The following is a 26,779-nucleotide window of genomic DNA, read 5'->3' on the forward strand; positions in this document are numbered from 1 at the left end:
GATTTTTAGAATATTCAGTTCAGTGATTTTTATGTTAAAATTTCAAAATGCATACAAAAGGTCAATATAATATTAGTGATAACATTTTGTCAAGGCCAAGGCACATTGTTGCACGAAATTGAAAATTTCACAAAACAAATTTAAATAAATTTCTTCATAAGGAAATTCATATACTACAATTATGTATTAAAATGGGAACAATTGCCGAAAAGGAACAGTTTACACATAATGTCGACGAACAGTTTACACATAATGTCGTCAGATTGTAAAACAATATAGTAAATTTCTTTAAAATAAGGGGTGAGAATAAAAACCTATCGGTACATCTATAAGTAGGCACACTAATAGAAAATATTAACGAAATGTGTCATTAAAAGTGAGCCAATGAAACAAATTCCTTAATGCAATGAAACTTTTCGATATTCTAATGAATTTTCTTTTATTCAACATAACGTTTAGTATCATTAAGGAATATTTTCATTGTATTACTGAAAATGTTTCGTTATATCAATGAAAAATTTGTGTGCAGTCATACTGTCCTATTCCAACCATTTGAATGACCAAGTTAATGTACTATGCTACTCCGAAAGAGGCTTCGTAGTAATAACAAAATTTGTAATTAAAATTGCGTCAATGAAACAAGTTCATAAATACAGTGAAAATGTTCGTTATTGTAACGGGTTTTCTACTAAAGAATGAAATGAAAATATGTCATTGGCTCATTCTTAATGAATTTTTTTTAGGGTATACTACACAAAGCTTATTAAACTTAATCCAATAATGCCCAAGCCCGCCTTTAGGCAGGCTTCATTTAATAAGTAGGCTTTTAGTAAAACACACCTTAAGACAACAAAAATGGGCAAAATATAAAGAAAACTCATTTGGAACTATTCAAGAGGCTTTTTGCAGCATATGCTGAATTTTACCGTATACATCTTTCTTGCCTAGTTCTCTTGCTTTTGTGTCGTTAACATTGAAAATTTAATCAGCTGGCAAAAAATTGGGGCATTAGGGTGTTAAGACCTACGTATGTTATATAATTTCTATATGGCAACAAAAGGATACCTAATCTCACGATATATTTTAATGAAGCTTAAAATACCTTAATTATAGCATGTGTGCCAACAATTTACATCCGTCCATTCGTTTATAATCCATTGCCTTAGCTGCACCATTGCTCACTCATATCAAATCGCATAATAATTGAACTGAAGAATTCCTCATTGGCATATGTAACACTCACATGTCCCCCTGTATGTTATGAAAAGTGGTGTAAACAATTTCTTCAAGTGAATCTCATAGAATTTGATACATTCCAATTATGGCATTTCTTAAAACCGTCTAAAATCGTCACGCTGCCACATGGCACTTGAGCATGTGAGTTAGCCAGACAACTATGTTATAGCCGGCATTACATTCCATGATACACAATTTCAAGTACGCTGCATTCTGCGGACTAATCAAAAATTTTGACTCCTGTCATTGTTGCGATGTTCATGAATTTTCAAGTATACCCTCAAAAATAAATATTTGTGTTGAACAAATAAATTTCGATGTGATGCGTGGGGAATATGGCTGGATATAGAAGCGGCCTGCTAGACAAGAATACATTGGAAAAATGATTTCAATTATTACAAGTAATAAATTTCAACAACCATAGTACAATGGTGAAAATGGCATTCAACAGTCGTCAGTTTATTATATCACTCACAACGGTACGAGGATAGGTTTCCACAAGTAATGTCACAAAGTTTTTGTATTTATTTATTTATTTATAATTAATACTAAATTTATAGTAAATATAATATTAGTATAGAATAGGAAAAAGAGCGTTGGCAACTGAGGCCATCAGCTAATATTTTTTGTATTTAAGAGGGATATATACCTCTAACGAAATTCCCGCTGCCTTGGTATTTTTACTACCGAAAATCCGAGAGATGTTATTACCGATTGTTTACATTTTGCTCCCATAAAAAATACTTGGAAAAACTGTATTATTGGCATGTAACATAATAGGAAGTTTCGCGAGAGCTGCATATCAGCCTTTAGATGATATTTAGGCACATTGCATTTCATTTTATCTCTAAAGCTATATTTGTTTACATTTGGTAGGGAGAGAGTAAAAGAATGAGGAAAGAGAGTGAACAGCACTCTTTTTGGATTTATTTATTATACTACCGGCAATAGAGAATGAATGCGAGAGAGAGACTGTTAACAATGCTACTTACCACCTCTGTTTGGTAAATCCTCCACTCATCGATTTAGTAAGAAACAACATTACAATGCAACTTAAGTGGTTTATCAGACTTAAGTGTTTTAATTTACTGAGTGCTATTAATCCTTGCTAAAATTTTCCAAAAATTAAAGAGGTTAAATTTACCACAGTATATATTTTACCTCAGCAGTTAAATCTTAAATGGTAAAATCTTAAGCTACGGTCAGACTAGTCAAATATTTGATCAAAACTGTCAAATATTTCTTTGCCATAGTCTGACCAACAAACTTTTGTTTGAAGCAAACAATAAAACAGTTGATTTTCGGCAAAGAAAGATGTTTGACATCAAATAAGTATTTACCATGTTTGATCATAGTGTGACCACCATATGGCAAATATTTGCGCCACATTCCGTCAAATATTTATTTGATCTTACAAAAATTTTGCAAGAGCAAACACGGTCAAACAAAAATATAAGTTGTTTTATTTTAATGGAAAAGATGCATGTTTTTGATAAAAGATTAATGGTTATGCTCTATATGTGGAAGGCAACGATTCGTGGAATCAATCCCATATGGGTAAAATGTGGGTGATAGGAGTATTTATGTGAATATTTGACGGTTCATTGATATAGGAGATATGATTGAAATTTTGTACGTCCAGGAGCAGATTTTATTTAAGGTGTGTACGTGACACAAAGTTGTTGTTACCTACGTAAATTGTGCTTATGGCAACAGCTTGAGTGTGTGTGTGATTAAAGGTCATGCGTGAGCGTGAGTCACGCAAATAATCTATTTGTGAGTGTGCGTAAGTAATAAAGAAATGCACTCACGCTTACCAATTGAATTCGCTTACAATTTTAGCCACACATATGATATTAAAAGCTTAGTAACAATCTCGATTTCAATGCTTACGTTGTCAGCCAGATTCACCAGCTAAATTATTCTGACAAGTATATGATTGACCATAAAACTAATAACGTCTATTTCTTTTGTGAGGCGATAATTTCTAAGTCGAGAGAATTTTCTTGAGCCACGAGTATGTACGAGACTTTACAGAGATTTCGTGAATAACGACATTTCTGATCGTGAGTATGCGTGAATAAAATTTTTACACTTGTGGGTGTGCGGACGTGAGCCTTTAAAAGATTTGCCTGAGTGAGGGTTCGTGAAAGTTACTCGTACCAAAAATATCGTGCGTGAGTAAAAATCTTTCGTCCTAGATGTTCGTGACCATGAGTAAAATATTGCACACCTCTACACGCAAAGAAAAAAACGTTTGGAAAACGTGTACCGAAAACGTTTTTCTTTTGTTAGAGTTTTTTGAATTGCTTCGAAAAGTATACACTTTTATCACCAAAAAAATTCGTTTGTTACAAAATGTTAATTTTTTTAATAAAAAAAGTTATTTTTGAACCAACAACACATTCCATTTCGTTTATATCAAACACTGTTCTTTTTTGACTTTAGGTCTTTAATAAGACACATTTTACAGTTTAAAATTTAGTATACTGCAATGTAATGTTGAACATTTTTTCGGAATCTTCCTAACATATCTGGAATATATGTAAAAAAAAAAATTGGTCGAAGCAGGGATCGAACCCACCACCCTTGGCATGCAAGTCAGACGTAGCAACCACTGCTCCATGGTGCCCAACTAAATGTATTTTTCTGTGAAATAAACTTTGTTTAATCGGCTCGTGGGCGCCGCAAGCTATGCTATATAAATATAACTTATGTGGGTAATTGTCTATTGATGACAATAACGGCTACATAGCTCATTGGATAGTGTGTTGGCTTACAAATTGCATGGTCCGCGGTTCCATTCTCCATCCAGGCGAAAGGTAAAAAAAATTTTAAAAATTTATAAAATCGTATAATTTCTTCTACATTGTTTGTATTACAGAAAAAGGTGCTAAAGAACTAAAAAAACTTCGTGGAAGTGAGAAAGATGTGAGGGAAAATGCAATTAGCCAGAAAAAAATTTTTTTCAGTTAGTCTTTATGAAATTGTTTTTACATCCTGGAAAAAAATAAACGTTTATCACAAAAAGTATATACTTTTCTTCCAAATACACTTACTTTCATCGAAAAACAAATAAGAAACGAACTTTGTCTAAAATTTCGTTTGGGAGGAAAGAATTATTTTTTTGCGTGTACAATTTGTGCAGTTCAATATTTACCACTGTGTCGTAAAAAAATATTTTTATTTTTTTACACCCTGCGACAAACAGGGTATTATAAATTAGTGCATATGGAAGGAGAAGAGATAGACACATAGTCTTTTACAATATTGCTCAGTGTCGGAATCTGAGCCGATCTAACCATGTCCGATTGTCTGTGAACACATTTTTGTAATTAAAGTCTAGGTCACAGGTTAAATCCAATCTATTTGAAATTTTGCACAAGTGTGTTTTGGAAGAAATCAGTTCAGATTTAGATATATCTCCCACATATATCCATATCGGTTCAGATTTAGATAAAGACCCAATATATATGTTCTTCAAATAAGACCAAAATACTACGATTTTCCTTGTAAAATCACCACAATAATGACTCAAAATTTCCTATATCTCTAATATGTACACAGTCTCACACAAATTTACATACGGTTAAAGAATTTATATATTCTTTAAATAATCAAATTTTAAAAAATATGCATGTATATCCATTGGTTTTAGTAAATATATTTGAAAAACAAAGTATTTGTTAATATTCAAGAAGATTTTTTTGGTGTGGGTTATAAACAACAACAAGAAACATTTTTACTTAAGACGTAAACAACTCAAGGGTATGTAAACTTATGTGAGACTGTGTATGTATCGACCGATAAATCATAAATGCACTTTTACGAAATTGCATAAAAATGCTTTGTTTTCTAACATTGTGCTCCGCCCCAAGGCATTAGCTAAAGCTTTTTCATAAATGAAATATTTTTTATTGGAATAAAGTATTTATTTAATTTCGTTGTAATTTTTCTTAATGTACACTTGGATATCGATATTTTAATTAGTCCCGCCTTATTCCCAATTAACTAGCTTTATTTATGTCACATCAGTGCTCAAAAACATTTGGTCAAACAAAATTATCCATTTTGATGGTTTGATCAAACTTTTGTTGCAAGAAAATATTTGCCATAGTGTGAACACAGGTCAAACTTGTTTTCCCTAACTTTTATTTGAACGTGTTTGATCAAATAAAAACTGTGAAATATTTGAACGCAGTGTGACCGCAAATAAAACTTTGTGTCAAACAAGTTCTGTTTGAAACAAATTCGATCAAACACATTCGTGTCAAATATTTGACTAGTCTGACCGTAGCTTTAGTCTACATTAGAGGTGTTGGCGTGACACGAAATTCTCGTGACACGCGTGATTAAAACTCCAAAATCCAAAGCAACTCTCGTGAATGTGCGTGAATGAGTGAGAAATAAAATCTATTCGTGAATGTGCGTGAATACAATTTCTGCAAAATCACGCTCACGAAAAAATCAAGATATAATTCATACTCGTATGTTAACTGAAATTAATTTAGCTCTCGAACTTTATTCTATTTTTTAATTTTATGACCTTTGCTGATTTCCGTTTGGAAAATGCATTTATCGTGAATCACTTGAATTGTCATGAATCGAGCGTGAGTCTTTTAAAGTAGTTCGTGCGTGAGCGAGTACTGGTTTTCATTTCGTGAATGTGCGTGAGTGGGATTGGCTACCACACATAACGTGCGTGAGCGTGCGTGAATAAACATTTTGCTTCGTGAATGTGCGTGAGTGTGAGTAAAATTTCAGTCACGCGCACACCTCTAGTCTACATCTCTTTCTCTGTTAAAATTCTTTAACGAATATCTGTATCTAGTAAACCTATCGTAAATATGGATAGCTGAACTGCCAAAGTTTTATGCCTTTCGATGCACACTCGGAGTTATTAAAACTTCACTTTAACTTCTTGTGAAATATTGAGTTTCACTTAAAGTTTGAGAATAAAGCTTAGAGTCTATGGACAAGTGCGGAGCATAATATGTATATGCTTATGTATGTATGTGTAGAGCACTCTCACGCTTGAATACTGTGTGTGTGAATATCACATTGTAGCATACAGGCAGGGCTGCCAATTTTGCCGATTTATCGGCATTTTGGCGATTTTTTACTCACAAAATGGACAACTCCGATTTTTCTCCGATTTTTTTCCGAGCTTAAATTTTTACATTTTGGAGAAGTTTTTGAAAATATTAAAATAAATTTGAAAAATGTTGGGAAAAAAATTCGGAAACAGAACGTGGAGTACTTTGGCTTTTCGAGTTTTGTCAAAATTCGTACAAATAACCATGATTCTTCCAAACTCCACAGCAAACGTAGACATTTTTAAGCAAAAAAACAAGAAACTAAAACAACTTAAAATGAAATAACTCAAATTGTTTTAATGCCAAAATTGATAATGATTTACACAGAATATGCGATAGAAACTTTTACTAATTATGATAAAATTCTAGTACAGTATAAAAAATAACCACCATAAAAAATCACCTGTTTTGGAAAACATGAGACTTTTTCTTTAATTTCAAAATATATAATTAAAAATGTTAACAATATTTTAGAAAAATAGATTTTTTATAAAAAAAAAATTACGAAATATTTTTGTTTAACAAAAAAATGATTTTTATGGTAATGTTATTTGTATACAAAACTGATTTCTTTATATATTTTGTTTTTAGTTTACCCAAAAAATACGTTTAATTTTAATATCATTTATATTGCCGATTTTTTGACGATTTTTAAAATGCAAGTGCCGACTATGACGATTTTTATCGAAAAAAGTGACGATTTTTCTTGAAATTTTATTGGCAGCCCTGCATACAGGGTCTATGTTTGAATGACTGCATCCCATTAACTCTTTCTCTCTCCTAAATTATAGTGAGAGTGAAAGTAGCTCACACACCGTTATGTTACTTTTATAGAGAATTAAATCACCTTTAGCATGAAATTATCTCTGATAGACAATTATAACAGTTGTTCTTTGCATGTTTCAGTTTTCTTTCAACTTTTAAAGTCATCCTCGCTAGGTGTGAGATTTGAGCACTACGAATAAAAAAAAATGCGAATGTGGGCAGAAAGAATTGTTTGCTTAGCTAAATAACCAAAATGACAGAACAATCGAAATAACCGACATAAAAATGACATCAATCCGAGTTGAAAACATGAGATATGCCATCTAAATCGCAACGCTGTGAATTTATGGGCCAGCTCAGCACCAGGAGGCGAATGAATTGAAAACCTTTTTTTTATTTTAGTTCTACTTTTTTTGTTGGATTGTTGTTTTTTATGGAGATTGATTATTTCATTTAAATAAAATTAAATAAATATATATGTAGATATAAATGTATTTCTGTAAATTTGTCAATTTTTCATGTGGATATGAAACGTGTTACTCGTATGACTTCTGCCTAGAAAAAGTATACGGTGTTTATGTGTGTGTGATTCCGTTTTTTTCTGTGTATGGATGAGTGGGTGTGTCATTTCGTGTATATAAGTTTTGATGAAAATGACACATTGAATTAAAGATTAGGGCGATTAATATTTATAGTCATTTGCACTTTAATGCATTTACTAAATTGTCATTCATTCTAGGCAAGGTCATGAAAAAATTGGGTTTACAAATTTTCAAAGGAGTTTGTGTGTATTTCATGGATTTTAACAGGGATATAAAAATCCTCACCAAACACTGATCTGCATGTTCCAATATTTAGTAAAGCGTATAACGAATAAATTTAAAATTTTGCAATCTAAAATGAGAAGTTCAAATTGAAATTGGATCGAAGTCCGAGAGTATCTTGATTGATTTCGTTATAAGAAAAATACATTTTTCCAGTTTACTATTTCCAATATGGATACCAGGGGGTAAGGCTATTTAGGAACTACAATATACAATATTTCCGGTTGTGAATTATTTCTTTCTAAACAAGATATCGAGTTATTCGAGAAGAAATGCCAGGGTGATAAACTACTAAAAACATATGGCTTAAGTGATGAAAAAGGATAATCAACGACAGCTCAGAGCTACATGCCAGAAATTGAAAATTTAGAGCAAACGATCCATATGACGCCATATTCGTTCCATATGCTCTCAAATTTTTCCGGAATCATAGTCAGTGAAGAGAAAAAACAAGCAGGGAAAGATGATGTATGCAGGGCGTAAAGAAGAAAGAAGACTGTGGGGAACTACTTATGTAATTTTCTAAAACATGAAAGCAGAATAAGAAAGGGAATGCTACCAAAGCATTCAAATTGAGCCACTCTTCATTGGCTCAATTTGATTTTTATTAAATTTAATTGTTACAACCACGTTGTAGTCAATACATGGATGGCGCGATAAGGACCTAGTCTCACCACCTGATGCGAGAGAAATTTATTATCGCATAGTACAATATATTCGCAAATGTGTTTTCGCCTTGGAAGAGAGATTATCCGCGGAGTATTTAGTTTTATTTTGTTGGCTAAAGACTTTTAGGACCACCTATATATTTACACTCAAAATTTTGTATATATAAATTTAAAAATGAACGTTCAATATTAAAGCAAAAACAAAAATTAAAAATCTACTAATTCTTTTTAATTTTCTTTTTCAGAATGGTTGACTTTAAAGTCCAACAGCGACGTTATCGTAGTAAAGAAAAGACCATTGTGTCCACAGTTTACGGTCCTGTCAAAGGAGTCAAACGTAAGTCCATCTATGGTGATGCTTATTTCTCATTCGAGAAAATTCCATTTGCCAAACCACCAGTGGGTGAGTTACGCTACAAAGCTCCACAACCACCAGAGCCATGGACAGAAGTAAGGAGTTGTACATCAACTGGACCAAAGCCATTGCAGAAACATTTTGTATTTCAAATGACAGATGGATCGGAAGATTGTCTCTACTTAAATGTGTATACAAAGAATGTAAGTTGATCTAGAATATATATAAAATTTTTACTTGGAGCATTTAGTGGATATATTAATAAAAAATGGTATTAAATGTTGGCTTTAATATTTTCTCCAATTTTAAGCTTGAACCCATACGCCCCTTGCCAGTTATGGTTTGGATCTATGGTGGTGGCTTCCAGTTCGGTGAGGCGTCTCGTGATCTCTATAGTCCCGATTATTTATTACGTGAAGATGTGGTGGTGATCTCTATAACCTACAGAGTCGGCCCCTTTGGATTTTTGTGTTTACAAGATCCCAGCTTTGATATACCCGGCAATGCAGGCCTCAAAGATCAAGTAATGGCTTTACGTTGGGTCAAAGAGAACTGTGCTCGCTTCGGTGGTGATGCCAATAATATAACCCTCTTTGGAGATAGTGCTGGCGCTGCCTCAGTTCATTATATGATGTTAACCGAACAAACTCGCGGATTATTTCACAAAGCCATTTGTATGTCTGGTACAGTTCTTTCACCTTGGGCTCAAACACCACAACGTAATTGGCCCTATCGATTGGCTGTCACTGCAGGCTATACAGGGGAAGACAATGAAAAGGATGTCTTTGATTTTTTAAAGAATGCCAAAGGTTCTGACATTATTAAGGCCAATGAAGATTTGTGTACGGATGATGAGAAACGAGAGCGTATAGGTTTCTCCTTTGGTCCTGTAGTGGAACCTTATGTCACGGAACACTGTGTGGTGCCCACAAAGCCAATTGAAATGATGCGAAATGCATGGGGTAATAATATACCAATGATTATTGGTGGAGTTTCCAACGAGGGATTACTATTGTATACTGGTAAGTGGAAATGTAGTCTAAGTGAGACCGTATTTGTTTCAAAACAAAATTGTATTAAAAATTCCACATGAGAAACTTCCAAGCGATTGAATTTAGCCAATTGCCCAATTGCAGTAGTCACATAAAATGAGGTGTGGTGATACTGTCTGTGCTCCGAGTTTATACAAATTTAGGGGTTTCTGTATTATCGTTGTCACAATTTTTTTATTCTTGTGCCACCTTTTTGTAATTTTGAGGCAAAGTTTAATTCTTTCTTTTTTCAATAATAATAATGAAAATATTGATCCTCATTCCCGTACCAAAGTTTGTGCGTCCCAATTTTTATTTGTGGACATTTTTTCCGATGTCTCAGTGAACAGGCAGTAGATTGGCTAGATATTGGAAACTCAGTGGTAACTTTATTGCACGAACTCTCGGTGATTGACCTGCCGCTTAATATCTGAGTGGTACCATTAAACCGTTGTCTTAGATGTTAAGATTAAATTTGGTATAGTGGCAGCCCGATCACTTAGACTATTCAGTCCATTGTGATACCTTCTTCTTATAGCATAGTCAAAACAGCATTTCCTGTTACGTTGAAAGCACTTTTAGAGAAGTTTGATACACTCAGGAATATTTGAAGCATTATACGGCTGAAAAACGTTATGATTATCTGCCGAAACCGACCGTTTGAAGACGGGCATGCTAGCCACCACGGTGGCTCCCTGTCTTTGATGTAGATTCGTAGATGGAAGTCTCGGTGGCTGATATCTATTGCGATGCAATCTTAATAATTGAACTTCAGACCAATGTCCGACTGCTTTAACCTTTAACTGGGTACGTGGTGGTAAAATTTACCACCTCGAACACTCGTTTACATATATTTTAAAAAAGACGTGTGAAATAAAGTATATGTTAATCATTGAAAGAACATATAATATTTCGAAATATTGTTTTATTTTCGTTAAATACAATGTTTACTAATCAACAAATATAATAATGATACAAAAAAACCATTTTTTTACAGAAAAAATATTAATGTAAAAGAGGGGGTAAAATTTACCACACGTCGCAAATTACGCAAAAAAATTTCACCTCACCGGTTAAAGGTTAAATCTCAGATTGGAGACTTAGTCCTGCGGAGTAAATAGCTTATTTTGAAATACATTAAAATCCCAAACCAAATTGTACTCGTTTATAACCCTGCGAATTTCACTGACTCCATGGCAAAGTTCGTAAATCAGGAAACTTGAAATAGTTGTGGGTTGCAAGCATTTTCGACACAACATTTCTCTATGTATGGAATGTTTATGCCATATATAGGGATGTCTTTTCGGATATGGTGGGAATACTTGGTAGAAGATATAGATAAAAGTGAATTCGTCGGATTATAATTGGGTCAACCTTTGCTTTCTGACTGAACTTCTACCTATGCTTCGTTGGTTGTTGTTGTAACAGTTTTTAATGTAGTTTCATCCATTTTGTTCTATGTTTGTGTAGTTCAACTAGTAGCCAGATCACGGAGCTCTGCGACAAGGATGGGGTGTGTCCAGAGTGATCTGGTGGTGAGACGGGTAGGCTTAGTCGGGCAAGCAAAAAGGTGCCGGGTGTCATGTGGCCTAGCAGCTACGCTGCTGTCAATCACGGATAAGTATGAAGTGAGGCGGCTGCACTTGCCTGATCTTACTTGGGTCAAAACTACCCTGGTCTGTCGTGGGAGGTCTCTCTCCTCCGGTGCTATGGGCGGCGGTCGGACTCCGGGAACAGGATTAACCTTGTAGCTACAGTATCCTCATGAATCCTGTTCGGACCTGTCTGGTATGCTGCCTGATCTAGAGGCTTTCTTTTGTAACACTGGATCTCGGGCTCTAGAAGGTGAAGATCAGCCCTTACATTTCTGGGTGGGGTTGTATATCCACAAGATGGTGATTTGGATGACAACTTCGATAGCAACCCAAGAGGTACTGCTTTGATAACATGTAATTGTGTCGATGCACTGGGATGATCTTGGTCTCCGCATAAAGAAGATCCAGGGGTGTACTGCGGAGACATCCTGTTGCAGTTCTAAGGGCAGCGTTGTGACAGGTCTGTATGTTATTCCACTGCGTATCACTCGTTTGAGGTGTCCATACTGGCGATGCATAGTTTGCCACTGACCGGTCAATTGCCTTATATGTAGTTAACAAGGTTTCTTTGTCCGCACCCCAAGTGCTGCCGGCAAGCAACTTGAGGACCTTGTTTCTACCGCGGAGCTTATCACAAATTGCAGTGCCATGGGCGGACGACTTAAAAAGGCTAAATGGCATGCAAGGCTGTCGTTGTGCCTGTGTACCTTACGGAATCCATGTTGATGATGGGCAGCTGGAAAATTCTCCAGACATCGGGTATAATGAGTGATTCTAAGGAAAAATTATGGAGTCTGGTCAGGTACTCAACTCCCAGTATTCCCAGATGATTCACCATTAGCATTGAAATTCCATCGGGGCCCAGCGCCTTGGATGGTTTCGCGCTGTTGATGACATTGGTAACTTCGGCTGTGGTAAATTGTGGTGTGTCATCGGTTCGGAGACCACGTATGCGCCGAGTGGCTCTCCTTTTCGCTCTATCATTCTCGGGATGCTCGACAAACTGTCTGTTGAAAAATCTGGCGCATCTCTTCGGATCAGTCAGCGTCACGTCGCCAAAGGTTATTGCAATCCCACCATCCCTTGTGGTGGGGTTCGAGAGGGCTCTCACTGTTGACCACAATTTACCCGTTCCTGTGCCTAAGTTACATTGCTTCAGGTGCTCTAACCAAGTGTTCCGCTTGTTCTCGTCGACTATCTTACTAATCTCTAGATTCAGTTCCCTGATTCTGGGATCAGCAGGGTTAACACGACGGCGTTCATCACGCTCGTCTGCGAGTCCCGCCGCTTCGGCTGGGAAGTTGGGCCTCACTTGGCCAATTCGACCAGCGGGTATGAAGCTAGCGGCTGCTGCGTTGATGATGGCCCAGAACAACCTCTGGGCAACATGAACATGAGAGGGGGACGGGAGCTAACTGAAGCGGCGATCTGTGGATTCTCTGAAGCCTTCCCAGTTGGCTTTCTTTTGATTGATGAACGTCCGGGGTTCAGAGGTTATGAAATCGGAGGGTCGTTTAATGGTGAGAATTATGGGGAGATGGGCCGATCCCAATGAAATGACGGGTTGCCAGGAAACGTCATTTATCAGACCAGGCGACGCTAAAGATAAATCTGGCTAGCTACTGCTGTCACCCATAAAATGTGGAGTCATCTATCTGCTCTGCCAAAGCTATGCTTCTCTGGTCATTACCTAGGAGAGAACGCCAAAGTTCATGGTGGGTATTAAAGACTCGGTTATGCCCGCACAACAGCCACTCAATGTTTAGGCTATACCCTGGAGCACAGCTACCAACCGGCGGTATGTACACATCGTATAGCTCTATCTCGGCAGCCCCAGACTTGACTGCTACCTCCATACATTCCATATACGGGTCACTAGTGTCTGGCACAAGCGGGATAGGTCTATACTGCATGGAACGGTGTAATATGAAAGCCAGGCCACCACCTCCACTTCTTGTGCGATCCTTTCGAAGCACATTGTATCCATCACAATGGCGTAGGCTGCAGGTGGAATTCAGCTTAGCGATGTTAAGCCGGAGCAGTTCCGGAAGTGCACCCACTCCACAGTGGATGCATTTGTATGGGATGGAGCGACAAAAATAGTTTGAATAGAGGTATCGTTCTGAAACTTTTAGAATAAGTGTATAGATATAAAAGTATAATTTTGTGCAATTATGGGCGGGGTTGGACTAAGGGGCGTAGTACCTCCCATACAAATTAAAAAATCAAAAACCCATAATTTCTGCTCCTTTATTTTACTAACTTTATTTAAACAAACTTTGGTATGTGGGTTTAGTGTACATATTATCTATATTTTAATAATGTTTAGATATCTTCCAACAAATCAAAAACAGATGTCAATAAATTTTATTTTTTTGCTGCATGGTAACTTCCTCTGACCTGTGACAAATGGATCTGAATTTAGGAGCAACCGATTTAACAAATCCTCGTTAGTTGCAATGCGTGACGTCTTTCTAGTTTGTTTGAGCCTAAATCTTTTAATATATTTATTTTTTGCTTCGGCAGCTTCCTCAGAAAGTTCCCCAATAGACACTAATGCATGATCTATGATATCGGAAGCATGTATTAAAACTTTATGGACAGTTGGTGGAAGATATTACCACACTCAACAAAAAGTTTACTTGGATCCAAAGATTTTGACCTTCCCTTAAGGATTTTGGTATTGATTCCGAGCCAAAGATGCGGCTTCTTTAAAATAAAGACATTTTTTACGTACCTCCCTGACTTTAAATCTCGGATTAATAAAATTAAAATTGGAAACAGATCTCATTCATCGAATATTTATTTTCTTTTTGCGATATTTTAATAAAGGTATTTATGTACAAACAAATTCCAATTTCAAAATCCAAATTATGCCAGGTACTTCAAAGTAAAAACAGTTTTCTTAATGCAAAAAAAAAACTTTAAACCAAAGATTTTTGCAAATTTTTAAAAAAGTCTTTGCCTATATTGGCGTTTTTATCTTAAATTTAAAAATTCAAAATGTCACTTGAGTTAAAGACGATATCTTTAAATTAAAAATGTTTTTCTTTATTGTAAGGAAAATTTGCCTTACTTTAAAGATCTACAACTTCAGCAGAGAGACGCAAAATTTCAAGATTTGTGTCCTTAATTATATGAAAAAATTTTTTGAACCAAGGATTATAAACATTCTTTTAAATAAAATGTCATGGTTTTAAAGAAGTTTGTCCTTAGCATTGCGTAAATTTTGGGTCCTAAAATTTAAGTTGCATAATCTTCCATATTAGGTTAATATTTTTTTCAGTGCAGGGATATTTCTGTGTTAGTGATCTGGCAGTATCTAGTGCATATGTGTTAAATTTTGTTGAATTTATTTCATACCCTGACGACATGGCTTGTAATAAAGTTGCACATCTAAGAAGTAAGTCTTTATCAAGGCCCGTTATTTCAGCCGACAAATCCACATTGTTGAAAAATCTCCTAGCTGTGTTTCCATCATTCGATGTCCCACTACCTCCTACTTTCGGTCTATCCACAATTAATCCCATTTTTAAACATTTTTTAAATTTCTCTTTTTCTTTTTAAAAATGTGGGTTTATCTTCGGGCATAACTTTCCATTTTTTAATGTCCAATCGATAAGAAATGTGAATAAAATATCCAAAAAATCGTATATATGCGCGCAAGGGCGATAATCAAAATTCAAAATGTTCTTTCTTGACTGATCTTTCAAGGCACTTTCCTAAATTATTCATCTCTTTTGGGTTGGTAAAATACGCATTGCGAAGATGTGCATGTAACAATAGTGTCAAATATATATATATATATAAAGAAGGTGAATAATCGACATTCGAAAAAGACAATAACTTTTGTTTTTCTATTTTTACATGATGGTTTTTTAGCTGGCAAATTTATCAATTCTCTTTTGAAGCTGTAGAGTATTTTTAAGTTAAAATTTTTTTGTTTTTATTTTACTCAAAACAATATAATACAACAAACGAAAACTAGAATCAAAGAAACAATAACATCAAATGTCAAAATTATAAGAAAATCGGAAAGAACACAAAGAGAATAAACAAAACAATGCCAAGAATTAGTTTTTTTAACTACAAAAACACTATTTTTGATCACTTGTACCAACAAATGTAATGTTTGCGTCAGCTAAACAAAAATCACATTCCAAAACAACGAGGAAGGGTTACTATATCTTTGATAAAACAAATTGATGCAAATTTTTGCAAATAAACTAAAGAGTTCCTTAACGTTGACACTTGTACAAATATGTGGAACCAAGATTTGAAGCAGCAAGAGTGGGATATATATTTTGAATCTCCATGTAAAGTTAAAAACACAGTCAAAAAATTGAATCGTAAAACTAATATATTATAAACACCATATTGATTTTTTATTTTTTTTTTTCAAAATTATTATTATACAGAAAGTATCTTATTACCATTTACAACAACTTCCATTTTCGGTATATTTAATTTTGCCACTTATTTTCTTATTTTTTAGGCACGTGTATTTGACTTAAATTTCGAGTTGATTTATATACACCTCGGACTTCAATGCATACTTGCACTTCTCTTGCTTATATTTCGTAAGAACCGTTAGAAATCATAAAACAGAACTGAAAGGTAATAAATATGATGTCTTTAACGACTATTTTTTACCCTTCATGTCCAGTACGTCGACTTCGATTTTTTTATTTTTGTCGTATGAGTGCATCCACTGTGCACTCCCAGCACCGGTTACACCTGACCGACAGGTGGTGGATCAGGTTTCGGCAGACTGAACAATACCATGGTCCTGCGTTTTCCTCTATCCCGGCTGAGACCAACAGCAAACGGAGAAGGCTCCCCGGGATGCTTCGTTGGTATAATCCTTTGTTGGATTACAAAACACATCTTGTTCTTCCCGCTTCATCTTTAGATATAAGCATCTATACACATTTTCTATTCACACAAAAAAGTATCATTTAATTTTATTGTCAATACAATTAAAATTATGTTTAAATTTGAGCTAGGTTAGGTTAGGTGGCAGCCCGATGTATCAGGCTCACTTAGAGTATTCAGTCCATTGTGATACCACATTGGTGAACTTCTCTCTTATCACTGAGTCCTGGCCGATTCCATGTTAAGCTCAATGACAAGGGACCTCCTTTTTATAGCCGAGTCCGAACGGCGTTCCACATTGCAGTGAAACCACTTAGAGAAGCTTTGAAACCCTCAGAAGCATTACTCAGGTGGGATAATCCACCGCTGAAAAACTTTTTGGTGTTTGGTCGAAGCAGGAATCGAACCCACGACCTTGTGTATTCAAGGCGGACATGCTAACCATTGCACCACGGTAGCTCCCTAATAAATTTGAGCTAACAATGTATTTTGTAAATACAATTACGATTTTAGTCACTTTAGCAACTAATTTTGTTATATCGGCAAACATTTTGTTATATCAACAAAAATTTAGTTGAACTTAAAAATTTTCTGTAACAACAATTTATTTTTAGCTCAAAAATTATAATATTATTTTGTGTGTTATTGGATATTTATTTCTAAATATTTTTAAAATAAATCATAGAAAATTCGTAGAAGAAAACAGAATACTACAAATTCAGACTTTATCATCTTAATCAGACAATCTATGTATCAGACAATAAAAGAGCACTCAACTTTTTTTTTCTGAAATTGAGGTTGAAAAACTAAAATTGATATCAGGGTAAAAGAGATTGACTTCAAATTTATATGGTCTGACAAGAAGATATTGGCACGCCGTAAAATGCTGTCTACTGACAATTTGGCACCACTTTTTGATTTTGACACAAGTTGAAAATAGACTTTACATGGCTATTAAATATACCTATTAGGTATTAATGGTTTCTATACGTATCTACAATTTAAGTCTCATATAACCACAAGATACTTCGGATTAAGAAACAAATGACAATAATAAAATGTTCTTTCTTTGTTTCTTTTAATCTCGTTTTTTCTAGACACTAAAAATAATCCCAAGTTATTGAATGGTCTTAATGATTGCCGATTTGTAGTGCCATTGGAATTAAATATGGATCGTGATAGTGAATTATGTAAGGAATATGGCTATCAATTGCGCACCACCTACTATGGAGATAATTTTCCCAGTATTGATACTTTAAATGAATATTTATTGGTAAGTTTCAATATTTCTCTGCAATAAAATTAACCTTCGATCTTTGAAATTATAAATCTTTGTTTATTGTTTTATATGTTTTGTTTTTTTTTTTTTTAGATGGTCTCCCATGAATACTTCTGGTTCCCCATCTATCGTACAGTTTTGTCACGTTCCGAATATGCCAAAGCTCCCACCTATTTGTATCGTTTCGATTTCGATTCGAAACATTTCAATCATTTACGTATTATCAGCTGTGGCAAAAAGGTTCGTGGCACATGTCACGGTGATGACCTCTCCTATTTATTTTATAATTCCGTAGCACGTAAGCTTAAGAAACATACCAAAGAATTTAAGTGTATTGAACGATTGGTGGGTATGTGGACCCATTTCGCTGAGCATGGTAATCCCAATTATGATCCAGAGCATGCAGATCTATGGCAACCAGTATCGGCTGCCTCATTGGAGAAACGTCAACTAAAGTGCCTTAATATAACCGATGAATTGAAGGTGATTGATGTGCCCGACATAAAGAAATTAATGGTATGGGAAAGTTTTTACACACGCAATGAATTATTGTGAGTTGGTTGAAAGGATTTTATCCTTTGGAAAATTGGATAAAAAATCTTTCATTTGTTTTCGGAATTTAAATTGAAGCCAACAAATATGAGATTGAGAACAATGCATTAGTTTTGTAGATTGTTTTTAGTGTAGAAAAGCTTAATTCAACTTTACAAAAGTTGTAAGTTTGTAGAAGGCTTAAAAAGCTTTCAATTGTTGAAAATAACCCTTTATCCAAGTTCGAAGAGATTTTTTTTTATTTTGAAACTGTTTAATTTAGAAACCTCATTTATATAATAGATCAAATAATTATCAGGATTTTGAAGGTGATAAACAAACGAACCCAAAAACTTAATACCTACAGAAAATGCATAAACCTTCCAAAGCTTTTATTAGCAAGCCTCAAATGGTAGTTAGCTAAAATAAACTTAGATTAGTTTTTGACATTTTATAAAACATTACAGGAATTTGCTAAGAAGGTCAGTGAGAATGCACACACACAAAAAGAAAATATTATTTTCTCGGAAACAAAATTTTAGACCATCCAAATAATCTATTCTTGTCTACATAAAGGCAAAGAGATCATTATTTATGGTACCCATACTCGTTCGTCTGCAACGAATCAGAGCAAAATAATATTGTTGGTCTAAAATTTCGTATTTGAGTGTAGATTTTTGAAACAATGGGAGTTTTACACTGAAAACCTTATCATTTTTTTTAGTTTCTATTGAAGTTAACCAAAGATCATGGAATAATTAAATTTATTTTTTTTTATTTATAAGTAGCCATGGAATATAGCTTTTAATGATGTTTTTAATTGACTTGACTTGAATAATATTAAAAAAGATGTCAGTTGCCTTGAATTTAGAGAAGACTTTGAAAGCTTCATAAATCGTATGTACAGAGAACGATCCGTTTTGTGGACGTCGGCCAATTTACCATTCAAAAACTCAAACTAAAAGAATTCGAACCGCTATGAGATTAATCGTACAATCAATATTATTATCTGTTTTAAATTTTATTAATTAATCTGTGGGTCAGAGAATGAAGAAGCCGAATCGCACCATTGATTTTAGTCGCCGCCGACTGGTTCTTGCCACTTGAAGACTCATCTCGAATTTGAAGACTCATCTCGACTCAAAATTAGCCGCCAATTAAGCAAAAATATTGATTTAAATCAGAAAAAATTATTAATAATTGTATTATTTTTGCCAAAATGTTGAACCTTCAATCCACAATCAATCAATTTCAAACTGCTATAACATTTTTGCAAATGTAAATGTAAATTTGATTGTAAGATTGGTTGTGCAACTTAACTCATTACCATTCAAATAACTTCAAATTGATTTTATAATAGATGATTGTGCGCCGCCGAATGGACAAATTTATATCGGCTTAGCCGTCAAGCCGCCGCCGCCAGAGGTAAAACTTTAGTGTCAGCCGCCGCCGACGAAAATGGGTCGGCTTCATTCTCTGTCTGTGGGTCAGAGAATGAAGAAGCCGAATCGCGCCATTGATTTTAGTCTCCGCCGACTGGTTCTTGCCAGTTGAAGTCGCCGCCGAATTTGAGAACTCATCTCGACTCAAAATTAGCCGCCAATTAAGCAAAAATATTGATTAAAATCAGAAAAAAATTATTAATAATTGTTGTATTTTTTGACAAAATGCTGTTTTAAATTTTATTCATATCTGTGGGTTAGAGAATGAAGCAGCCGAATCGCGCCATTGAGTTTAGCCACCGCCGACTGGTTTTTGCCAGTTGAAGTCGCCGCCGAATTTGAAGACATATCTCGACTCAAAATTAGCCGCCAATTAAGCAAAAATATTGATTTAAATCAGAAAAAAATTATTAATAATTGTTGTATTTCTACCCAAAATCCGTCACTATCAAGTTGCTATAATAATTTTGCAAAAATTTTGAAAATTTAAATGAAATGTAAATGTGATTGTAGGATTGGTTGTACAACTAATCTCATTACCATTCGGATAACTTCAAATTGATTTTATAAGGGATAATTGTCCGCCGCCGAATAGATAAATTTATATCGGAGCCACTGCAGCCGGAGGCAAAAAATTAGTATCAGTCGCCGCCGACAAATATGGGTCGGCTTCATTCTCTGCTGTGGGTCATGCATTTTGTCACATCCCAGCAAAAAAAATTGGAAGTTGTTCCACAAACATTTCTTTTAAAGCCCATCCCAGAATCCCCCATCGAGTTTTTTCAACTTCCTATGCAGTCCTTCTGGACAAGTCCACAAACATTTCTTCTAAAGCGCATCGTGGGAACCCCCAATTGCTTTTTTATACTTCCGATGCAGTCCTTGTGGACAAGTATTAGAAAGAACGCAATCAGGCTATTTTAAGTGCAAATTTTGGACAATTAAATTTTACAAAAAAATAGAAAACTAATAAAAAAAAACTAAAAAATAGAAAATTAATAAAAAAGTAAAAAAAATAATATAAAAAAAATTTATCCCCGCTGGGATTTGCCGTTTGACTTTTTCGCTTCCATTGAAGTTCTTTTGAGAAAGTTTTGCAAATTACGAGAATTTTTAATTCTTTTGTTGATTTTTAATGGAAAAAATATATGCCGAAAATAAAAAATAAAAACGATGCATTACATAAAAACTAATTTTTTATAAAAATATTTGATAAAAAAATTGCCGCTTTGTGTCGTATTACGATCATATCACAAACATTTGAATTGACCTTTCGACGCTTTATGTTCAATGGCGTTTGTGGCTGAGTGTGCTAAGGCGTTCTGTTATGGTGCCAGCAAATCCAGGTTCAACCCCTGGTCGGAGCGAAAAAGTTTTTCAAATTGTAAAAATTAGATATTAGGAAAAAAACTGTGTAATAAAACATATGGATGAAAAACAAAGTGAAATTGGTTGAAAAAAAAATTGTTTTTTTCGCTTTTTAAATTTCTTCATTCCAATTAATTTCCAGGGCACAACTTCTAAAGCAATGCAAAGGGAGTACTTCCGTCCTATGACAAGCCCATGTAAAATTTATTGGAGATGATCTAAGTTTGTACTACTTCCGGATCACAGATTGGGGATCCAAACTACTTTTTAGGAAGCTCTTTTTTGCTGGGATGATGTTCTTTCTAATGGCACATGGTGAGGTATTCAAGGAATCTTTTTCCAAACGCACCTTGTTATAAAATCTGGGATTTGTGAACTGTATTCACTCTATAGTTAGATCAAAAAACCGGGACGGGTTTTCTCAGTTTTGTAAAACTGGATTTTTTTCCAAAACCGATGGACGGTGTTCAAAGGAAAAAAATCGATAATTTATTAAAAGTTGGACAATTTGCTTTAATTTAAATAGACGTTGCAACTTTTTGGAAGTATTTTCATTGCAGTTTATTAAAAATCCCAGTTGTATAAGCCAAAATTTTATGTCAAATTGCCAATTTTACAATGAAAGTATAAAAACCGAAAGCCGGTCATTGGAGTCTTAAAAACACCGCTTCTACCGGTCAACCGGACAATCGGTGTAAGAAGATAAACTGGTCCATCGGTTTTTGTCCACCGGTTTTAATCACTCTCACTGCATACATACGATTGTTTTTTTTTTTGCAGTTTCTTTGGTTTTTAAATTTCTTCATGATAAAAAAGCAAATCGTTTGATAAACATTACAACCTTAAATTAGTATACGAAGTTGATTAAAAATATTAATTATGCTATATTCAAAAGAAAACCATTGGACTCCTCTATATAAAAAGTCCCTCAATATTGACCTTAGAATGACTTTGCGATTTTTATGGTTACCTATTGTGAATGATATTTGCTTCATCGACTTGAAAATAATGACCCTTTACATTGACCTAAGAATGGTTTTCCATGATTTTATGGCTACTCAACTTGAATGATTTTTGGTTAATCTTCCTATAATTTTTTTTTTTAAATTTTTAAAATTTTTATTATTGTTAAAAAAGTGTATTTTATAAAGTCTATTTGTAGAATATATAGGAATAGCTGGTAAGTTTTGTGACAAGTAGGAATCATTTGTGATTTTTTGATCGAATTAAGGCCAAGAGAAAGCTTTCTAGTTATTAGAAATTCAAAAAAGGATATAAGAAAAAATAAAAAACTATAAGAAAACCACCAACTAAAAAATCCTAAGATTTGAAGTTACTATTCTTAATCATAATATTTAGCTTAAAAATATTATAACAAAAATATATGGTAATCATAAAATAAAAATAATAAATAGTTAAAGACAAGAAAAGATAAATGACGCAACTTAAGTACCTTTCAAGTGATGATGATAATGACATATGTTTGCTGTAAACAAAACGCATACAAAAAGCGTTTCAAACTTATACGAACCTCATGGGCGATTGTGAAGCGATACTAATTAGAAAAAAGTCGTAATATAAAATAGCTTAAGTTTATTCTAATACCTAATTCTTCCGTTCCTAGAAATTCCATTAAATAACCTTACATACAAAAAATCTATAAAAAGCTTGTCTAACTTCTAAAATAATAAACTTTAAAATACAAGTGAAAATAAAGTTTTAAGTTTAAGTTTTAAGTCTTTATATAATTTATAATTTTTTGTGCTTTTTTTTAATTTTTTTTCTCATTTCCATCTCCATTTAATAAGACACCCCAAAATATATGTTAATCATTAAATTAGTGTTAATCTATTAATTGATTAGTGAGTAAGATAACAAAAATTGTAACCTCAAAGAAAACCAAATAAAAAACCCTCCGTCTTTTGAAAAAACAAAACAAAAAATCAAAGAAACAATAAAAATATTTTCAAAATCTAAAGATTTGACAAAACCACAAGAATGTGGATTAGACCAAAGCAAATTTTTAACAAATAATCCACATAATATTGCAAAAGTATAAGCGAAGCCTCATTCCCTCGAATGGGCTTTTTTATCTTAAAAACAAATTAAAGTATTATTACATCAAACAAAGAAAAAACGAAAAATAAAATTCATGCTTGCACACCGAAAACGTTTATAAAGCACCTCCCATTAATGTAGCTACATATTTTTTATGTCAGTGGATTTAGGAAATATATTGAAAAAAAAAAAATTAATTGAAAAATAAAATCCCTTTCAAATGTGTGCAATAAAATTAAAAAGAAAAATATATTTTGGCAAAATAAATTTGAATATGCATTCCCGTGGAAATATCATGAGTTTATTTATTTCTTTTTGGAAACTATATGTATAAAGGTAAGTAGCATATTAAGAAAGAACTACACCCAAAGAAAAAAAAAACTTTCCTACCAAACTAAATTTTAGATATACGAAATTCCCCGTTTTGTTTTTTTTAGGCATATAACGCCGAAACCGAACCCGAAAGTGATTCAAAAAGTTACTTTAAATTTTGTTTTTTGCTTTTGAAGAAATGTTTTAGCATCGAAAGAAAATTTTGCTTGTCGGAAATTTTGTTCCACAAAAATTAAAACTTTTGTATGAACGTAATAGTCAGATAATCCCACTTAATTGTACTTTCATCTATAAATCTTATAATTATGCCATACAAAATTTTACAAAGCATATCTGGTGTGATAATAACAAATCCATTGACAATAGATGGCGCTATTTATGTTTAACTCACATTGTGTAAGTTCGATTGTGTTCCGCTAGATGGCATTACGGAAACGACAAGTCCTTCACTGCCCACTTTTTCAAAAAGATTCTTTCATACCAAATGTCACTGTAGGTTTAACGGTTTGTCATCTCAAATTTGTCATTTAGCAAAGAAATTCTAAAAAGTCACCTAAAATGACATTTGCAATATAAGGTGGCAAATTAATATCAATATATAATTTTTTTCTATAGAATTTAGATCAAATAATTATTTTATCCCCATTTCATCAAAAATCACATCTTAAAATTAACATTTCAAGGTTTGATAAAGTTTGCACTTTTATAGTCTTTTTGACACTATATCAATGAAATAAGTACCGTGCGAAAGATTTTGTACCTTTTTTCAAAATTCTTTAAGTTTATAAATTAAATAGTTAAAATTAGTGTATCCTTATTGGGAGCCACCTTGGTGCAATGGTTAGCAAGCCCGCTTTACATACACAAGGTCGTGGGTTCGATTCCTGCTTCGACCGAACACCAAAAAAGTTTTTCGGCTGTGGATTTTCCCACCTCAGTAATGCTGGTGACACATCTGAGGGTTTTCAAAGCTTCTCTAAGTGGTTTCACTGCAATGTGGAACGCCGTTCGGACTCGGCTATAAAAAGGTGGTCCCTTGTCATTGAGCTTAACATGGAATCGGGCAGCACTCAGTGATAAGAAAGAAGTTCACCAATGTGGTATCACAATGGACTGAATAGTCTAAGTGAGCCTGATACATCGGACTGCCACCTAACGTAACCTAACCATCCTTATTGGGACATTTCTCTCAAATCAAATAGATTCGAATGAAAAATATATTTTGGCTTAAAAAAATTACTTTTTCGAAGCTTATTCAGTACAATTTAAAAAATGCTGTTTATCATCCCTAGAAGCACCCCATTTTACATACTACAAATTTCTTTGCATACTTTCAGGAGGTGCAGGTGTTTGCTTGAAAACGTGATACACACAAAAAACATTTTTTCTGCTACAATAACGAAATTAATTGATCCAATTAATTTTTTAATTGAAACGTCTACAATCATGAAAATGATAGTATCAATCACAGTTTTAATTGGACATTAAAAACATACTTGATTAAAAAATTAATTGATTTCATTAGCAAATTTCAATTAATTATACCCTGCGCCACACTGTGGAACAGGGTATTATAAGTTAGTGCATATGTTTTTAACACCCAGAAGGAGACGAGATAGACACATGGTGTCTTTGGCAATAATGCTCAGGGTGGGTCACTGAGTCGATATAACCATGTCCGTCTGTCTGTGAACACATTTTTGTGATCAAAGTCTAGTTCGCAATTTAAGTCCAATCGCCTTCAAATTTGGCACATGATCCTAGTTTGGGTCAGAATAGAACCCTATTGATTTTGGAAGAAATCGGTTCAGATTTAGATATAGCTCCCATATATATCTTTCGCCCGATATGCACTAATATGGACCCAGCAGCCAGAGTTTTATACCGATTTGCTTGAAATTTTGTACAAACATAACACTTAGTCGTATAGTCAAGTGTGGAAAATTTGATTGAAATCGGTTCAGATTTAGATATAGCTTCCATATATATCTTTCGCCCGATATGGACTTATATGGCACCAGAAGCCAAATTTTTGGCCGAATTTGGTTGAAATTTTGCACTAGGAGTACAATTAGTAGTATAGTCAAGTGTGTAAAATTTGATTGAAATCGGTTCAGATTTAGATATAGCTCCAATATATATCTTTCGCCCGATATGGACTAATATGGTCCTAAAAGCCAGAGTTTTGGCCCAATTTGGTTGAAATTTTGCACAGGGAGTAGATTTAGCATTCTAGCGATGCGTGCCAAATTTGGTTGAAATCGTTTCAGATTTAGATATAGCTCCCATATATATCTTTCGCCCGATATGCACTTATATGGACCCAGATTAGCTTGAAATTTTGCACAAGGAGTACAATTGGTAGTATAGTCATGTGTGCCAAATTTGATTGAAATCGGTTCAGATTTAGATATAGCTTCCATATATATTTTTCGCCGGATAAGGACTTATATGGCCCCAGAAGCCAGAGTTTTGGCCCAATTTGGTTGAAATTTTGCACTAGAAGTACAATTAGTAATATAGTCATGTGTGCCAAATTTGATTGAAATCGGTTCAGATTTAGATATAGCTCCCATATATATGTTTTTCTGATTTCGACAAAAATGGTCAAAATACCAACATTTTCCTTGTTAAATCGCCACTGCTTAGTCGAAAAGTTGTAAAAATGACTCTAATTTTCCTAAACTTCTAATACATATATATCGAGCGATCAATCATAAATACACTTTTGCAAAGTTTCCTTAAAATTGCTTCAGATTTAAATGTTACCTATATTTTTTTACTAAAATTGTGTTCCACCCTAGTGCATTAGCCAACTTAAATTTTGAGTCTATAGATTTTGTAAAAGTCTATCAAATTCTGTCCAAATCGAGTGATATTTAAATGTATGTATTTGGGCCAAACCTTTATATATAGCCCCCAACACATTTGACGGATGTGATATGGTATCGAAAATTTAGATCTACAAAGTGGTGCAGGGTATTATATAGTCGGCCCCGCCCGACTTTAGACTTTCCTTACTTGTTTTCCATAGAATTATGAATAAATTTAGATCAAATAATTATTTTATCTCCATTTCATCAAAAATCACATCTTAAAATTTACTTTTCAGCGTAGTACGCAGGTTTGATAAAGTTCACACTTTATAATCTTTTGGACACAATATCAAGTAAATAAGTACCGTGCCAAAGATTTTGTACCTTTTTGGGCGTTACGGAGTAGTTAGTGTCAGAAAGCGCGTGTTCACGTTAGGCGGTGTTCACGTTACCGCGAGTGCACTGTAATTAATTAATTCCACTATGGATTGCGTAAAAACTTCTACT

At 34.0% G+C, this 26,779-nt stretch overlaps 1 protein-coding gene across 1 annotated transcript in view; it reads left to right on the forward strand.

Moving 5' to 3' along the window:
- alpha-Est9 (alpha-Esterase-9) overlaps window positions 1-23,414 on the forward strand; it is a 51,010-nt gene extending 27,596 nt beyond the window's left edge. The window contains exons 2-5 of the mRNA XM_075289031.1: window positions 8,835-9,147; window positions 9,255-9,966; window positions 17,543-17,718; window positions 17,818-23,414. Of these exons, the coding sequence (XP_075145146.1) occupies window positions 8,835-9,147; window positions 9,255-9,966; window positions 17,543-17,718; window positions 17,818-18,279 (1,663 nt within the window). The 3' untranslated portion in view covers window positions 18,280-23,414. The remainder of the gene's footprint in view (window positions 1-8,834; window positions 9,148-9,254; window positions 9,967-17,542; window positions 17,719-17,817) is intronic.
- The last annotated feature ends 3,365 nt before the right edge of the window (window positions 23,415-26,779 follow it).

The sequence above is a fragment of the Haematobia irritans genome, chromosome 1 (genome assembly GCF_050003625.1).
Source record: "Haematobia irritans isolate KBUSLIRL chromosome 1, ASM5000362v1, whole genome shotgun sequence".
Classification (NCBI taxonomy): domain Eukaryota; kingdom Metazoa; phylum Arthropoda; class Insecta; order Diptera; family Muscidae; genus Haematobia; species Haematobia irritans.